Genomic DNA, 16,133 nt, shown 5'->3' with positions numbered 1-16,133 from the left:
CTTTTGGCTTTTCAAATGCATATAGATGAATTCTAAATGAAAAATGTGCACTTACAGCCAATTGGTATTTTGTCAAACACTTGACATGCATACTATTATGTCAATCATGGAAGTTATAAATATGCACATTTACATCAAATATATAGAACTACAACTTATCACTCCTTTAGTGAGATAATTTCTAATTTAATGCTTAACATAATATTCCAAGGCTCTTTGGCTTTGCAACCTCAAAAAAAAACCGAGTAGAAATGACATTATAGATCTGATATAAAATGTGCATCTATAGCTACTTATGACAGCCAGCTTTACAATTACAATGTCAAATGACCAATTTAAATGATGCAAATTAATTGTAGAACCTGATACACAAATGACCAATGATGGAGATGAAATTGCAATCATAATCAAGCCAAGTACTGTAGCGTGGGTACCGTTCACAGCACTGTTCATGGCACTGTAGCAACCAGCAATAAATGTATTCTCCAATTTAAGCACAAATAGAACTCCAAAATGAAGCTCTCGTAAATGCCAAATTCAGTGGATATTTCACCACCTCAAATGGTTGCAACACTGAAGAATTGGTGCTCTCCAATGGCTAACTAAAATCAGAAACCCTTAGTTTCTTCTCCCAAATTTATACCAAATGCAATTAACAATAATCGGATGCCTAACAATGAAGTGCTCACCTCTATTTATTCTTTTCCTTCACCCCTTCTAGAAGTAAATAAAATATTATTTAATTACACTCTCTAGAAGCTTCCCCCTTTCCAATGCAATAAGTAGTTGTACTTCTAAAAAAATGAACTCTCTAGAAGCTTCCCCCTTTCCAATACAATAATTAGTTGTGCTTCTAAAAAATTAAATTAATTAATAAAGTCACCTTTAAATTTATTTATTTGTTGACTTTAATTTAATTTATTTCTCCACTTAGCGTTTGGAGAATGAAAAGCTAAGAACTCCATTGAGGGCCCAAAAGATGGGGAACATTCCAGATTTTTTCCCTTTCTGCACAACTTCTGAAGGTATGTTCGAATTTCTCACACTTGTATCATTGAACTTTGGAGAAGTCATTTCTTTTGAAATTATTATTCTCTTTCCTTTTGTCATATTTCTTTCCTTTGAATTTCTTCTTTTTCCCTTTGTTGTTAGAGACTGAGAAAAGAGTTTGATTTTCTCCCTCTTGATTTGAGATGATCCCTGTAGAGATTAGTCTTGATTCTTCTGATGTGCAATCATTTTTTAGTTGATCAAAAGCTGGTATTGAAGGTTTGCTAACGACTTGGAAAAGAATGCTTCCCAAGATAAGGGTAATCCTCTAAGTGCTATTATCAATGGTTCTTGGTCTTCTGCTTTGCTTCCAATAGAAGACAGATGATTTTTAATTTTGGAAATCTTATCAAAGTAGGATTAGATTGTTTCTCCTTTATTCATTTTAGCATTCATTAGTTGATTTTTTAATGTAATCAATCTACTTGAGTTGTTGATTTCAAATGTATCCTTAATTGTCTTGAATACTTCAAATGTCTTTTTTAGATTTGAGATGGATGGAAGAATATGATCTTTTACTGAATCCACAATGCTTTTCCTGATTTTTTTATTTCGTCTTTTCCAAGTAGCTTTTTCTGCCTCATCTTCAGGAATCAGAATGTCTAATTCAATAAAAGATTCTAGTTCTAATTCTTCAAGAATTGTAACAATCCAATTTTTCCAAGAAAAGAAATTTGCTGCTCCTTCAAGTCTGTCCTCTACTCATACATTGTTTGACATATTGTTACTTTTGTTTCAAGATTTTGAATTTGAAAAGTCTCTCTACCTATTTGGCTCTAATACTACGTACAATTTAAGATCGTTTATTGGTGTAGACTTGAACTGAAAAATAATGAATCTTATGAGAAGATTTCAGTTCTTTAATAACTATGTTCTGATTTATTCCAGTAGATATTTATATATGTATGCAGATCTGAATATGCCTGAGAATGTATTGCCTTTGTTAATGATATATTTTCAGTATTTACGAATGCACACAATATATATATGCATTGAGATATGTTTACGTAGGGTTGTGACCCTACAAAACCATACCTCAATACATAATAATAATATTATTACTTCCTTAATGCCACCGAACAGATGCATATCGATTCATAACCAATGCATTAGTCTTGACTAAGACTTGTACCCAATTAGTATTGGCTCATGTTTAATGATAAGCGGCGAGCATATAACAACCTGTTAATACATGATAGATATTTAGAGCATGATCGGCATATTGAAGTAAAGTATTTGATCGGCATTTAGAAGGATAATGGAAAGTGTATACACACACACATACACACACAAATGAGTTTAAGTAAGAAAGCATGAGTGAATTACATATATATATATAATCAGGTTTAATATACTAATTAGATATAGAACAACACATATACATAATTTGCTTCAATTTCCATGAAGCTAATCTTCTTAACAGTTTGGTAAGGATATCAGTTTTTTTCTTAGTAGTGTTGATATATTGCAGCTCCACTGATTTTATTAGAACCATGTCTCTTAATAACGATACTTAATTTCCACATGCTTAGACCTATCATGAAAAATAGGATTGATTGAAAGCTTTATACAACTTTGATTATCACAATAGATTACAGTAGGTTCAAGATAATCTCCAAATAATCCAACAAGAAGTTTTTGAGGCCATACAGCTTCCCGAGTTGTTGTACAAGCTGCAACATATTCAGCTTCGGTTGTACTTTGAGCAACACATGCTTATCTCCTGTTGCTCCAAGAAATCATAGCAAATCCAAGGCTAAATCAGACACTCGAAGTGCTCTTTCGATATGATACACCCTGCCCAATTAGAATCAAAGAAACCATGCAGATGAAGATCATTAGATTTAGAAAAATTTAGACCAGAGTTTATTGTACCACTAACATATCTCATTATATATCTGGCAGCAATAAGATGAAATTTTCTAGGCTCGCTCCTGGCAGCTTCTTATTCTCCGAGCTCGTCATCATTAAGTCATGTTAGGCTGGTGACGTCAGCTTCCTTATCCATGTCGGAGGACGAGCCGATTTGGCGATTGCAATTCAAGTCAGAGCGCCTTTCATATGTGAAAGATTTTCATCGTCTCTCTCTACCACCTCCATCCAGTTTCTTTGTCTCACATTTCCAGCTCTTCTAGGCCATCAGTTTGAGCTTTAGCTGTCAAGCTTCCATGGTCGACCTTCTTCCTATGTAACAGCTCGATAGGTCCCATACTCTTTGTCCATGTTAGACTTCCAACCTTTCATAACAATAATGATTAAGAGGTTTTTTGTTTTTGTTCCATGAGCGCATAGGATTTTGTAATGGCATCAAGCATTTTTTTTTTTTCATACATGTCTATTGCCACAAGTCTTTTCTTTGGATGTTTTGTTTTATATGAGTGCATGTCGAGCATCGAGGATATGAGAGAAATTTGAAGAGGGTTCGAGTTGTGCGTTGAAGAGGGTTCGAACTATGTGTTTTCCCTAGTACATGTTTAAAGCAGTTAAACGTTTCTGATATGCATTATTAGTTTTCATATTATAATATGTATGTCTAGATGATCAAATATTAGAAGTTGAGTTTAGAAAGCCCCTTGTCGAGTGCACAAGGTTAAAGGAATTTCTAGTGTAGGAATACTTTTAGTATTGTTCATCATTTTTTTAAATTTTGTTTAGTATGGTGAGATCATTTTATAAATCTCATCTTGACGAAAGTAGCAGGTTTGCCCTTTCCAAATTTAGTTCAACTTCTATAGTGATCGTTTTTTTTTTCATCAAAGTTGAAAGGTCTTCCTGATTTTGATGGATTATGGAAATTTTGTAGCAGATTTTCAATTCTTTTTTATATCGTGACTTTTGGACTTACAGTTTACTCTAATTAGCATTGCTCTTGATATGATAAGATTTATGACACCTAAATAAAGATGTCATTTTTTGGTAGGTTAAGGTCGTTTTCAAGGAAGATTAGCCTACAAAGTATTATATATTCATGAAATTCTTGTTATTGATCTCTATTAGAGTTGATTTTCTAATTAATATCTCTCTTGGTTGCAGGATGCAATAAGATGAGGATGTAGCCTTGATGATACATATTCAAAGGGAGATGTTCAGCTTCAAAGGGAGGTTTCATCAACTATTTTACTGTGGTGATCAAAGTCGTTCTTGATTGAGAGGGAGTCCTTATGGAATCCTCGTCATTTTTATACATGTTGATATTTTGGTATTGCAGAATTTGAGACTCTTATTGGAAAAGAATCTTAGTTGTGATTTCCTTTCTTGTTGATTATGTGTTATTATTCATGTGAAATTAATAAAGTTGTAAGAACGGCTATGAAAATTCTTTCACTTATAGTGAGCATCATGTAGAGAGTGTCCATGATGTCATCACGTTGAGAGATTCTATGATGGGAGTAAGATGTCATGTTGAGAGATTCCATGACAACATCACGTTAAGAGAGTCTGTGATCTAAGCTGGTTGTGAGCCTTGCAGGCTTGTCATGTTGAGAGATTCCATGACAGCATCACGTTGAGAGAATCTGTGATGTAAGCTGGTTGTGAGCCTTGCAAGCTTGTAATATTGAGAGATTCCATGACAACATCATGTTGAGAGAGCTTGTGATGTAAGAGCCTTGCAAGCTTGTCATGTTGAGAGATTCCATGATAGCATCACGTTGAGAGCGTCTATGATGAAAGTTAGTCGTGATTCTTGAAGGTTTTGCATGTTGAGTGATTCCATAAATTATGTTATGATGAGATAGCATGTTTTTTATGAGAATCTATGTGATTAGAATTTACGTGACATTTTTTGGTTGTAGCTAAATATGATTGCTATGCTAAAGATCTCTCTCTTGCTAAGACGGAGTGTTGAAGAGTGTAGCTGCGATAGAGATCATTATCACTGTTTTTAGAAGTATCATCGCTATAACCGTTATTGTCACCTTCAGCTGAAGAAGACATTTGTGAGGAAGATAACATAAAATATAGAGACATGTGTTACGACATGCATATGGAAGTACGAAGAGTCATGTTTTGGGAAATTGAAGGGACCTTCGGTTGTAATGTGAAGGGTCTCTCTGTTTGTTATATATATAGCATCAAGCGAAAAGCATTGTACACTTGAACATTTTATTATCAATAAAGTGATATTGTTGTTGTGTAGCTGGGTTTTTCCCTTCAAGTGGATGGGCTTTCCCAGGGTAACTTCTAGTGTGTCGTATATGTTTTGCTTTTCCTTCTTGTTTATCATTTGTTTTACTTTTTCATTTATTTCTGGGCTGGTCTTCAACATTCTCAAAATTCATCCTTATTCTACTCACTCTTCAAATGACTCGTCTAATCAAGAAATCAGCTAAAACAAAGTAAGAAATATCAGATTGTTAGAAAAAACAAAGACAAATGTGCATTGCAATGTCCCCTTTTTAGCATTCATAGCATGATGTTGTCGTTAGCCTATTTCCCCACGGTCCCGTAGGCTAACCAAGACATTAAAGGGACTTAGAGGCCATTTGGCCTAGATAGTTTCAGTTGCAGGTCTTTCTGAGGGGTTTTGAGGCAACTTTGGGCATACTTACTATTTATAGTAAGTCATCTTGGGCATGGGTGGACATCCAGTGGCAACGGTATGTCGATGGTAATTGTTTAAAATCGGCAAGAAGACTTGTTTATCATTGATAAGATTTGTTTTGCATTGATAAAGCTATTTTATAAAGTTAAATTTAAATATTTAACTTTATTAATGCATAGACTATAGTTTGTGGGAAATATTTAAATTAAAAGAATCCCCTTTATTTTATAACACATTGGAGACATAAGTTACATAAAGGGAGTTATGTTTTATCCCACATTGAGAAAACGAAGGATGGAGCTCTTGTGAGAACACTATATAAAAAATGGAAAAGCTTCTTTTAAGCATGCTTGGAAATATCAAAGAAATTGAAAAAAAATTTGGAGATTATGTCTCAATAGTTTGGAGGACGAAATCCCTTCAAGCTGAAAATCTTGACGCCATTGAAAGATATGGTCTTGAGATTCAACATAGTAGCAGTCCGAAAAAGCGGAACCGAAAAAGCAGGCTGAAAAAGCGGGTACGAAAAAGTAGTCCGAAAAAAACGGAACCGAAAAAGCAAGCGAAAAAAGCGGGTACGAAAAAACAATCCGAAAAAGCAGAACCGAAAAAAGCAGGCCGAAAAAGCAAATCGGAAAAGCAAAGTAGAAGGGGCAGCATTGAAGAAAATTATTACAGCCATCTACAACCAGGTTCTTTTGTTAGTATTGCTTTTTAGGGTGTTATAAACTTTCAGCTGTAAGTGTGCATTATACCAGCATTGTCATTTTGTAATCCATGTAAATGCCAAAGTCTTGGCCATATTTCATGAGCATTGTATTAGAAATTTCATTGCAAATTAATAAGATAATAGTTGCTGGTGTCATTTAAGCAATACAATATCATTATTTATCAGCTAGTTAGTTTGCATACCAACTGTTTGTAAAAATGTCAGTTGGCTGTAGGTGTTCATTTCTCATGCTTAGATCATATATATGCACTGAATATTGTCAAAATTAGTAGCACACTCATGTTAGGCCATTGGTAGTCCATTTGGAGTCTTCTAGCATAAAAATCTCATTGATGCAAATTGGAAAAAAAGTTATTTAAAGCTAGCTGAAAAACTATATCAGTTATACGTCCCTTGCATGTGAATTGTTTGATGAAATTCCTTGAGCTTTCAGCAGCATTTTTTGAAAGCAGATTTGAGGAGGGTTGTTACAGTGGTATCAGAGCTTGCTTGCAAAGTGTTTGACGAAATGTCAAACCACTGAAGTATAAAGATTTTTGGTGTTTGAAGAAGTTATAACCTATTGGGGTTATTACATGCATTAAGTGATGTGGACACTAAAGCTGTTGAAAACAAAGCAGAATAGAGAATCGGTTATGGGTTCAATCCTAGTCACATTCATTATTAGGGTTCAACCACAATCAAACTACTCTTGTACAAAGACAACTGGCAAAGAGAAGTTCAACTCCTATCAAATTTGTCTGGATAGGACAAACAGAAAGACTCCAGAATTTTGAAATTATCCAAATTCCTTAATTTAAATTACAAACAGCTTTGGATTCATTTTAATGCCCTCTTCCTTCTCTTTCTAATGTATATCTATAACAAAGAAAATTGTACACCCTTACAATTCCACACTATATTTTGAACTCACTTTGGTATCCATTTCTCAGTGTGCTTCTAGCCTCATTTCAGCCCTTAAATTATCAGTTTTCCTTCCCATGGTGCTTAGACATCATTTCCTATGTTCCCTTTCTGTCAACCTTTGTGATATTCTTGTGATTTTCTAGTATCTCATCATTTTAGAGCTCAGCATCCTATGAAAGTTTCTCCTTGTTGTTTCGTAGTGTTTCACTATTTTTCACCTTCCTAGGTTAGTGGTAACAGCTGAGGACAGATTCAAACAGCTCATCAATCTCTTCTTCTGGCCACTTCCATTGTTTTATTTACTTCACTGTTACAGACTTCGCTCTCTTTGGATTTCCTTCTTGCAACTTTGGCACTCTCAAGCTCTCTCAAAACTCTTTCTATAATAAACATCCCTTTTCAACATAACTACCAACTGAAAATAATATGCAATGCAATGTCCTTTCAAATTTCTGAGCTAACCCCATAATGGATAAAGTGGGAGCATAAACCGTTCGGAACAATACAATTAACTACAACGCTGCAATTAAAAGGAACTGCACTAGGCAGCAAGCAAGTCTCGCTTATTCAATAGAATGTTTATGCAATACTAAACGAACAGTACACACTTCTTAAAACGAGAGAACTAAAAATCATCCACTTACCAATGGGAAAGAAAGGGCACTCCCATTGATTGAGTAGGAAAGCAAAATTAACGTGTAACCACTTGTTCAGTGCCGAAAATAAATCCCAAACCTTCCACTTATTCAGTGGGCTATGTACATACATCAATGATCTATGATGAAACCCACTAGCAGTGCTACCATTATAATGGCACTTGCCAATTTCTCTGCACAATTTTCACTTTTATCCACTATTAATAAGATCAACATTTTGTCAAACAGTTCACATGCATTATGTTGAAGAGTAACAAACTGAGATGTTTACTAAAGTTTTGATGGGTTTTTGAATTACATTGCCTTTTTAAACATTTGTAAACTTGCACATCAATTAAGTGAAGAAAATAAACTAGTAACACGAGTCTGTCCAGTGTAGCTTAAAAGACCCCATACATTAATTTGTTGCACCATAACAAATTTACAGAGCCATCAATGCTCTAGCCTTATACAGCAAGAGTTATTAGTGGATTGCAGTGGGAATGAGTGAAAGTGCCGCCTATTCCTCTTCCTTGAATCAGAAACACTCAAGCACGGTCTTTGCTGCCCTTGGTAAGACATATTCCTCATGCCATGCCTGTACTACGTTCAATCTGCCCAAGTCGGTGGCATTTTAAAACTTTTCAGCCCAGTGAAAAGGTTCCACAGCAGCCAATAAAGGTGTGACGGCAATATGGAGTCTCACAAACCCGTTAAAGATTTCCTTCACATGCCAAAGGGAAAATAATACCCAACATATAAGGAAAAGACTTGCACTTACAACAAGCTCCAATGTCCAGCTACAATTCATTACACAATTCCTCTAGTAGCAGCAACAGCAACCTCAAAGTTGAACCACAAATTGGAATTATAAGAGGATACCTTTCGAATAACCAAATGAAGTGCCTACACCATGCGATAAAGCATATTATTGATGTGATTCCTAGACTATCTCTACCTTATGCTTCTATATACTGCAAATCAGTTATGGAGAATAAAAGGATCCAGTGACAAATCCATGAACTTGTAATAAAAGACACGTCAAGCCCATCCCATCACCTTGTGGCAGCCCAAAAGTGATTGCACTAAAAGGTAAAGCATGGAGTTTGAGTTTTAATTACAGAGCTCTCAACAAGATCAAAACGAAAATTGCTACCCTCTTCCAAGGATTGAAGATCTGCTAGACCATCTCCAATGCAAAAAAATTCACCAAAACCAATTTTATGTTGAAATATCATTAGATTCCTTTTAAACCTACAAAAATGTAGAAGACAACTTTCAAGGAAAAAGGAGGCTTGTTTGAATGATTAATTGTGCCATTTGGCTTAACCAACACTCTACTTTGATGACCTCTAATATTTATCAAAAAATTGGATGTACATCTGCACCATATAGAGCAAATGCTTGACAACTTGCTCGACAACTTGCTGAAGCATTAGCTGTATTCAAACATGGAAAAGAATTGATCTACAATCCAAGAGATATGATATCTGGGATACATAGTAGATGCATAAACAATGGATGAGGGACAAGACAAGATTCAATTCATCTAGGAATAGCCATAACAAATCTCCATAATTTATTAGTAGTGTTACATCAGCGTGGGGGTGCAGCGGTGTGGGAGGACATTGGGACAAAATTCGGGTGCGGGAAAAAAAGGGCCTTAATTTGGGGACGACAGGGGGACGGTGGGAGTGCAGGAGGGGGAGGGCGGGGGGAGTTGCATAGTATACATATATGACTTGAAATGATAATTCAATATAACATACCAAATATAGTTGAACAATGAATATAGAAAACTGAAATGCGATTCACTAACCACAAGTTCAAACTTCAAACTTCATAACCAATGACCATTGAACTTAGTAACATACTCATAGTAAGTTGTAACATTAATAACATCAAAGTTTCAAACATAATGATAATGATAAATAAAAAATATAAACCATACATGGTACAATGAAATTCAAATAATGCATCATGACCATATCAAATGAGTACAATCTACAAAATGTCAATGATGAGAATATAAGGGTGGGAGCTCTCTACTCATCCCCTAAACCGAAGTCCTTGTTACTAGAACTGCTAGACTCCTTTATGGGTAAGATAATATAAAAAAACTTTAAAAATTTGACTTGTCAACATGGGTGCTCGACGCACCCCGCGCATCCCCTCGAAGCACCCAACACGCACCCGTGCATGCACACCCGCACCCCTCACCCGAGACACACCCGTCAAGTGCGCCGAACGGTGTGGCTGCAGTGCAGCGTCGCTCCGACGATGGTGGCGATGCACGGGTGCGCAACGTACCCACACCTGGGATGTACACACACCTGGTGCGCCAAGAAATTACCCCAAGTGCGCGCACCCGAGTAACACTGCTTATTAGGATTAACAAATTTATACAACAGATTTCTACTTTGTCTTTCGTCATGTGTTATGCCTCTAAACCAAGTTACCAAAGGCAATACTAAAGTAAAATTCATATGGTCAACTACACAACAAAAAGCATTTTTAGAGTTGAACAAACTCTATCTAGTTTCACAACTTGCATGACCCGATCTTCAACAACCATTTGAGATTGAGACCAATGCATCAAGTTATGCCTTTGAAGCAATCATCACTCAGACACTAGAAGCATTATATCTTGGGTGAGGTGACCGTGATCTATTATACACACAAATCACAAGCCGCTTCAATTCTTGTAGACTCAAAACAAGTTACAGCAAAGGCAGCATCAAAAAATAATGTTTTATCTTCAAAATTTTCATCTAAACATCAACATAAGAAAGAAAGTTCCAATCAAATCATAGATTGTCTACGTCATCCTCCAGTTCCAGCTCTCTTTTCTGCAATTGATGCATGTAGACATGAAGTTAGCGAATGGTCAAATTTGTATCTGTCTAACATGGATATTTTGCAAATATCTATCAAATTTTCCTTTGCAGTAATTTAATTCCAAATTTCTACTCACAAGATGGACTCCTCGGCCACATAGAGCACCTTTGCATTTTGCACGAGGTCGAGAGGCAAATTAAAAAGGGAAGCTCATTTTAGTAAGGTTGCAGGACTTGAAACAACTGTTACAAAAGTACTTCTTTCGGCCACACCTTAGATAATGCATAGCTATTTGCTATACTAGTCAATAAGAAACAAGGTTTGTACACTACTTTGTCCATTACCACAAGACCATGGAATCTATGTTCATGGACTTCCTCTCATGCTATCTATTACAAGGATGCTAATTGATAAGTAATAGGCATTTTCCACAGCAAAACAAATTATAATATTGCTATCATGATAAGAATTTGTAGTTTTTGGGTCAAACTCATTGACCCATATTTCATGAGTAGTTGATCCCAAGAACCCATCTCTCATTAGAATAAATGGTCCATTTAGCACTCATTAAATCTATGTGATGTTCACAGAGATAAAGCATCGGGCCTTGCCTGGAGGTCACCTATCTCAATACTACTCCAACTCAAGCACACTTAGCCATGGAGTTTCCCCCAAGGTTAAGCATAGTTAGCTTGCGAACCCCATTTGCAAAACATATAACAAGTATTGTGCCTAATATTATGTTTTGTATAGTCCATAGATTCTCAAATATTGCAAGTCTAATACGTCACAAGAAAGCACTCACATGTCTAGAAACAATTGATTTGTAGTTTTGCATATCTAGATCCACCTTGGAATCCTTAAAAATATCAAAATGTGCTTGAGTTGCTCTATCTAGGATTTTGTCTAGGAACTGTATTAGTTGGATCTTTTGGTTATTTTGACATTTGTTTCTCCAGATTCTCTCTAACATTTCTAGATCATCCAACACTTAGCCGATCCCCAAAATTTTAAGTCCCATTGCTCAAACACTCCAGATCCAAAACTGCATTCTTTTATAAGGTCTATCTTACAGATAGCACTCAGTTTTTTACCAAGTTATTGGGAGAGCTTCTGTCTTCATTCAGGGAGCCGAAAATGCACTAGGGCATCAGAAAAGAAAGTTTGTACTTCCTCTTGAGCAGAATTGTCTCTTCCTCTTGAACAGTCGTGTACTCTTCTTCATTATGCATGTAAAAATCCTTCAAACTTTTCTCTTGTGACATGTTGGTGATTTGCATAGTAACACGGAGACGCACCCCCACCCCTTTTTGCCCGTCTTAGAAATAGGGACACACCAGGGACTTGGGGACTCCGTCCCTTGTCCCCAACAACGCCACTAGATTTTGCCACCTCCGTAGAGAATGGGGGGATGTCCCGGTGTTGACTATTTGCTAATTCAACTATTTATGTTCGATGTTCGATGTCCCAATTCAATGCAATGTTCAAATATCTACTCGTTTACATATTTATATCTTATATTGCAATACATCTTTTCATAGCTAGCATTTTAAGTACCATCTATAGTATATTGCGGTGTAACTATGGTGATTTGTCACAGCTGTTAAAAAAACCTTTAGTATCTTCGACTCATATTCCTTATATTACATATTTTGGTTCCATCCAAAGTCTCGTATTTTTATGTTAGTAAGAATTATTTAACCCATTTCCTTTCTAAAATGCATAAGAATTTGATTTGAAATGTCTAACACGCTGAAGAAGAATAATGTCTAGAGAAAGGGCGGATTCTATGATGAAAAGTCCCTACATTTGCCCATTTAACAGATGCGTGGCAGAACGCTTAATCAATATTTTAAGTCTCTACAATAAGAATGATTTGTGTTTCACATGAAACTAGGCAATAAAATGAATGACGAGATTGTTGAATAGATGAGTTTGAAATCAGAATATTAGCTTATCGGTGGGTATAGAACAATTAAACCTATACCAAATAACATTCGGTCCAATACAATGAAACCAAAGAACAAGGTAGAGTGCAACTCCGAAATGAACTCACTTAGGAGATACCCTTCAGTCATTGCATCTAAGCTAAAGGTTATTCTGCCAAAAAAATCCTTATAGAATCACGCAAAAAGAAATCAAACATAAAGAAAACCACTAAGGGAAATCATACCTTTGCAGTGAAGCTCTTGTTGCGAGTAAGGTAAGGCAAGCCAAGCATGCCAGCGGAACTGGAAATCAAGACCACGTCGATCAAAGATAGGTCCCACAACTGCAAGTCGTCGGCCGTTCTGTACCAGGGCTCTGCATCTATTAGCACCGAACCCTCAAAATATTTAAACGGGGAGGACTCTGTGCAGTTCAATCTTTCCTTTCCCTCACTGTTTAACCTTCGTTGCTTTCGCTGCGGATATAGATCGCCCAAAGAGGAATTAAGGGGGACAAAAAGCTGCAAGGCCGATAAATCGAGAGGGCACTCCAGCAAGATTCGAACACCGCACATCTGAAGTAAATGGCAAGCTGGAAAATGGTAACCTTTTCCAGTATCCAAGCAAGTCTGGCAGACAATGCACACATGAGGTTAAAGCACTAAAGAATATATAAAGTAAAAAAATTTGAAATTGAAGGCTTTGTGTACACAGATTATTTTGAGTCACGGAATTACCAACTTCATTCGCAAATGCTTAGTTGAGTCCACAAATTGTTTTGACAAATGCACGGATTTTTTCCTTCAAATTGATCTGGCGCCTTCCCTGCAACTGAAATTTTTTCCTCTCGATCAAAATTCCATGCCTATTTCACCTGCTCTTCCCCTCTGTTGCAGTGTTCGCATAGCTTCACATAATGTTCCCACTGTAAATTTTGAATCCCATTTAGCCCTTTTTCAGTTTTTAATAAGGCTCCAGAGCAAAGTTTCTACGAAGGCCTTTTGTAAAAGAATTTGAAATAATTACCACAAAATAATCTTTGTTCACGTTTGGCAAGAATTTGCAATATGAGCTTTTGAGTCCATTCCGTTTTAAGATGAAAAATTAGATAAAATAAAAGTTAAACTTGTATTAAGAATAAATAAATTGATGGATTGTGGAAAATAATGAATTTAAAGGAATTTGTACTTGTAGATTCAGTCAATAAAATTGATTTGGATAGTCTTTTGAAAATCAAAAGCAATTTTATACATTCTTCATGCAATCATGGCTAAAATCTTATCACTAAACAAATCATAATATGCAGTAAGATCAAAAAAAAAAAAAATCGGCAAAAATGGAGGAAGGCAGAGGACAGATTCAACATTCGATGAATGCCTATACAAATAGATGATTCAATAACGGCTTTTTAGAGATGGGAGGGAGGTGAATTCTATATGCAGAATCCCTTAGCCCAAATGGGTTTGATGAAAAGCAAGTGGCATTGTAATAGGTGGGTGCAACTGTTTGTTAATAGACAAACTCTGTGGTGTTTTTTAAAACCTAAAATCTCAATGCCGAATGAAGGAAACTATGGTTGAGCTTCAAATGGGAATGGGAGGGGTGGGGAGAAAGGGAACCACTCAAATGTTGCTAAGGGTCTATTCCCAATAAGAGGAAACTTCAATTTCAAGCAAATTGGAAAAAGGTTCAGGAGAACCAAATCTTAGACACACTAGGGATGACAGCTAAGGAAGGCAAAACATTCTGAAGGTAATGGCATCATCCTTACTTGTTAATAATAGGAAGTGAATCAAGTTTGTGTCTTTCTATGAGGAAAGTGGATTTTTCCTGAAATGGTTGGGTCAATGGCCATCAATTAAAAAAGTGTGCAAGTGGTGTGAAACTCATTAGGGAAAGGGGTTTATTTTCAAGACTCTGGTTAATGGGTTTTTCTTGGTTATTTGCCCTATAAAACAAGATAAGGAATGGATTTTGAAAGGGGGACTCTACATGATCAATGTATAGGTGTCTATGTGCGGAATTGGGTCTCAAACTTTGACCTATTGAAGGAAAAAGGGTGAGAGACTCTAGTGTGGCTGAAAATGTATAATATGCCTTATGAATGTCGATATTTTGAAACCCTAAAGCACATTGGAGATAGCTTAGGCACCTTGATTTCCATTGATGAAATCGTAGACTCAATGAATTTCTCTATAAATCTAAGGATCCTAGTAAATATTCAAGATAGTGTGAAGATCCTAGATTATGTTGTGTTGAGGTCTAACAACGAGAATGGTGTCAAAGTTAGTTCTTAATATTATGTTTGAGGTTATTGAAGATAGGGAAAATTTGTGTTAGGGAAGAAAGGTAAAGGTTTAGAAGCAAATAGGTTGATAGATTAGACAAAGGATAAATAGAAGATCAACAACATATTTATGGTAGGGGAATAGAAATGCCTCTCACTTCAAGTGAGGTGGAGAGCTCTATGCAAGTAGTGAAAGAAACTCATTTCTCGAAGGTGGATCTACTAGTAGCTATTGCTATTGTCAAAAACTCAAATGGTTTGGTCGAACACATTGATCCCATGCATGATAATGGATTACTTGGAATGGCTCAAGTCCATACTTGGATCGAGGATAAGCCTATCAATCTTAGTGTTGTCCCATACAGCTTTGAATTACAAGAGGGACCAATCTTGAAAAGAACTGATCAAGGGGGCAATGACAGGGGACAAAAACCTAATGAGAGCCAAGGGCAAGTTTCATCTAATATCCCATGTTCTAGCCTGAAGGAGTAGGCTCTAGTTTAGAAAAGGTGTGCCCGTACAAGGATATCAAGATTTTTCTCATTCAGAATTTAAATAGCTCTTTCGATAATGTTTGGGATAGTGGTGGTTTATCTAATGAATTAGAATATGAATCTAATTTAAATCAAGAAGAAAATGAGATCCTAGGGCTTTCATGTCATATTGACACTTTAGAGAGTAGAAGGATTGACCAAACTCCTTCTACCCTATCCAAACCTAATATAGGGGGGAAAAACATAGGGGGCAAAAATCCAACAGGTTGAAGATACAACTAGCTAGTAATAGCTGATCAAACAAAGCTTTTGAGATTGAGAAAAGGCTATGCCTTTTCCCATAAGCAATGAGGGTCCTACCGTGGAATGTTAGGCGTTGCAAAGCCCCTAGCAAGATTTTCATGATCATACGATGTCTTGATCAGGTGAGACTAGATTTCATGCTTTTGCAAGAGACCAAGTTTAAAGATGTACATTTTGATTCCTTCAAAGAGATTTTCTAGTAGATGGTAATATTTGTTAGTGCCCTCTAAGGTGGCTTCAGGGGGTTTAGGTTCATTACAAAACTATTCTACGATAGATGTGGCTAGTGTAACTCAAGGAAATTATTGGGAGTTTGAAATTGTTAGCAGTTTGCTTTAGTGAATTTTAATCAATTAGGTGCATCCTTTTGTGCTATAAATGTTTATGGCCCCACAAAATCCACTCTTAAGTAAGGACTT

The 16,133-nt window shown here is 36.1% G+C and overlaps 1 protein-coding gene across 2 annotated transcripts in view; it reads right to left on the bottom strand.

The window, feature by feature from the left end:
* Positions 1-13,665, bottom strand: part of LOC149536733 (integrator complex subunit) — a 111,637-nt gene extending 97,972 nt beyond the window's left edge. The window contains exons 1-2 of one of the 2 annotated variants that reach the window (XM_089803192.1): positions 13,368-13,665; positions 12,876-13,259 (exon numbers count right to left, since the gene is read on the bottom strand). In XM_089803192.1, coding sequence (XP_089659318.1) covers positions 12,876-13,259; positions 13,368-13,376 — 393 coding nt within the window. In that variant the 5' untranslated portion in view covers positions 13,377-13,665. The remainder of the gene's footprint in view (positions 1-12,875; positions 13,260-13,367) is intronic. The other variant, XM_089803193.1, reaches the window with a different exon arrangement.
* Positions 13,666-16,133: the final 2,468 nt, after the last annotated feature.

The sequence above is a fragment of the Cupressus sempervirens genome, chromosome 10 (genome assembly GCF_028749045.1).
Source record: "Cupressus sempervirens isolate cs-2001-9-10 chromosome 10, ASM2874904v1, whole genome shotgun sequence".
NCBI lineage: Eukaryota > Viridiplantae > Streptophyta > Pinopsida > Cupressales > Cupressaceae > Cupressus > Cupressus sempervirens.
The sequence above is the reverse complement of the archived record's forward strand: the minus strand, read 5'-3'. Positions and strand labels throughout refer to the sequence as shown.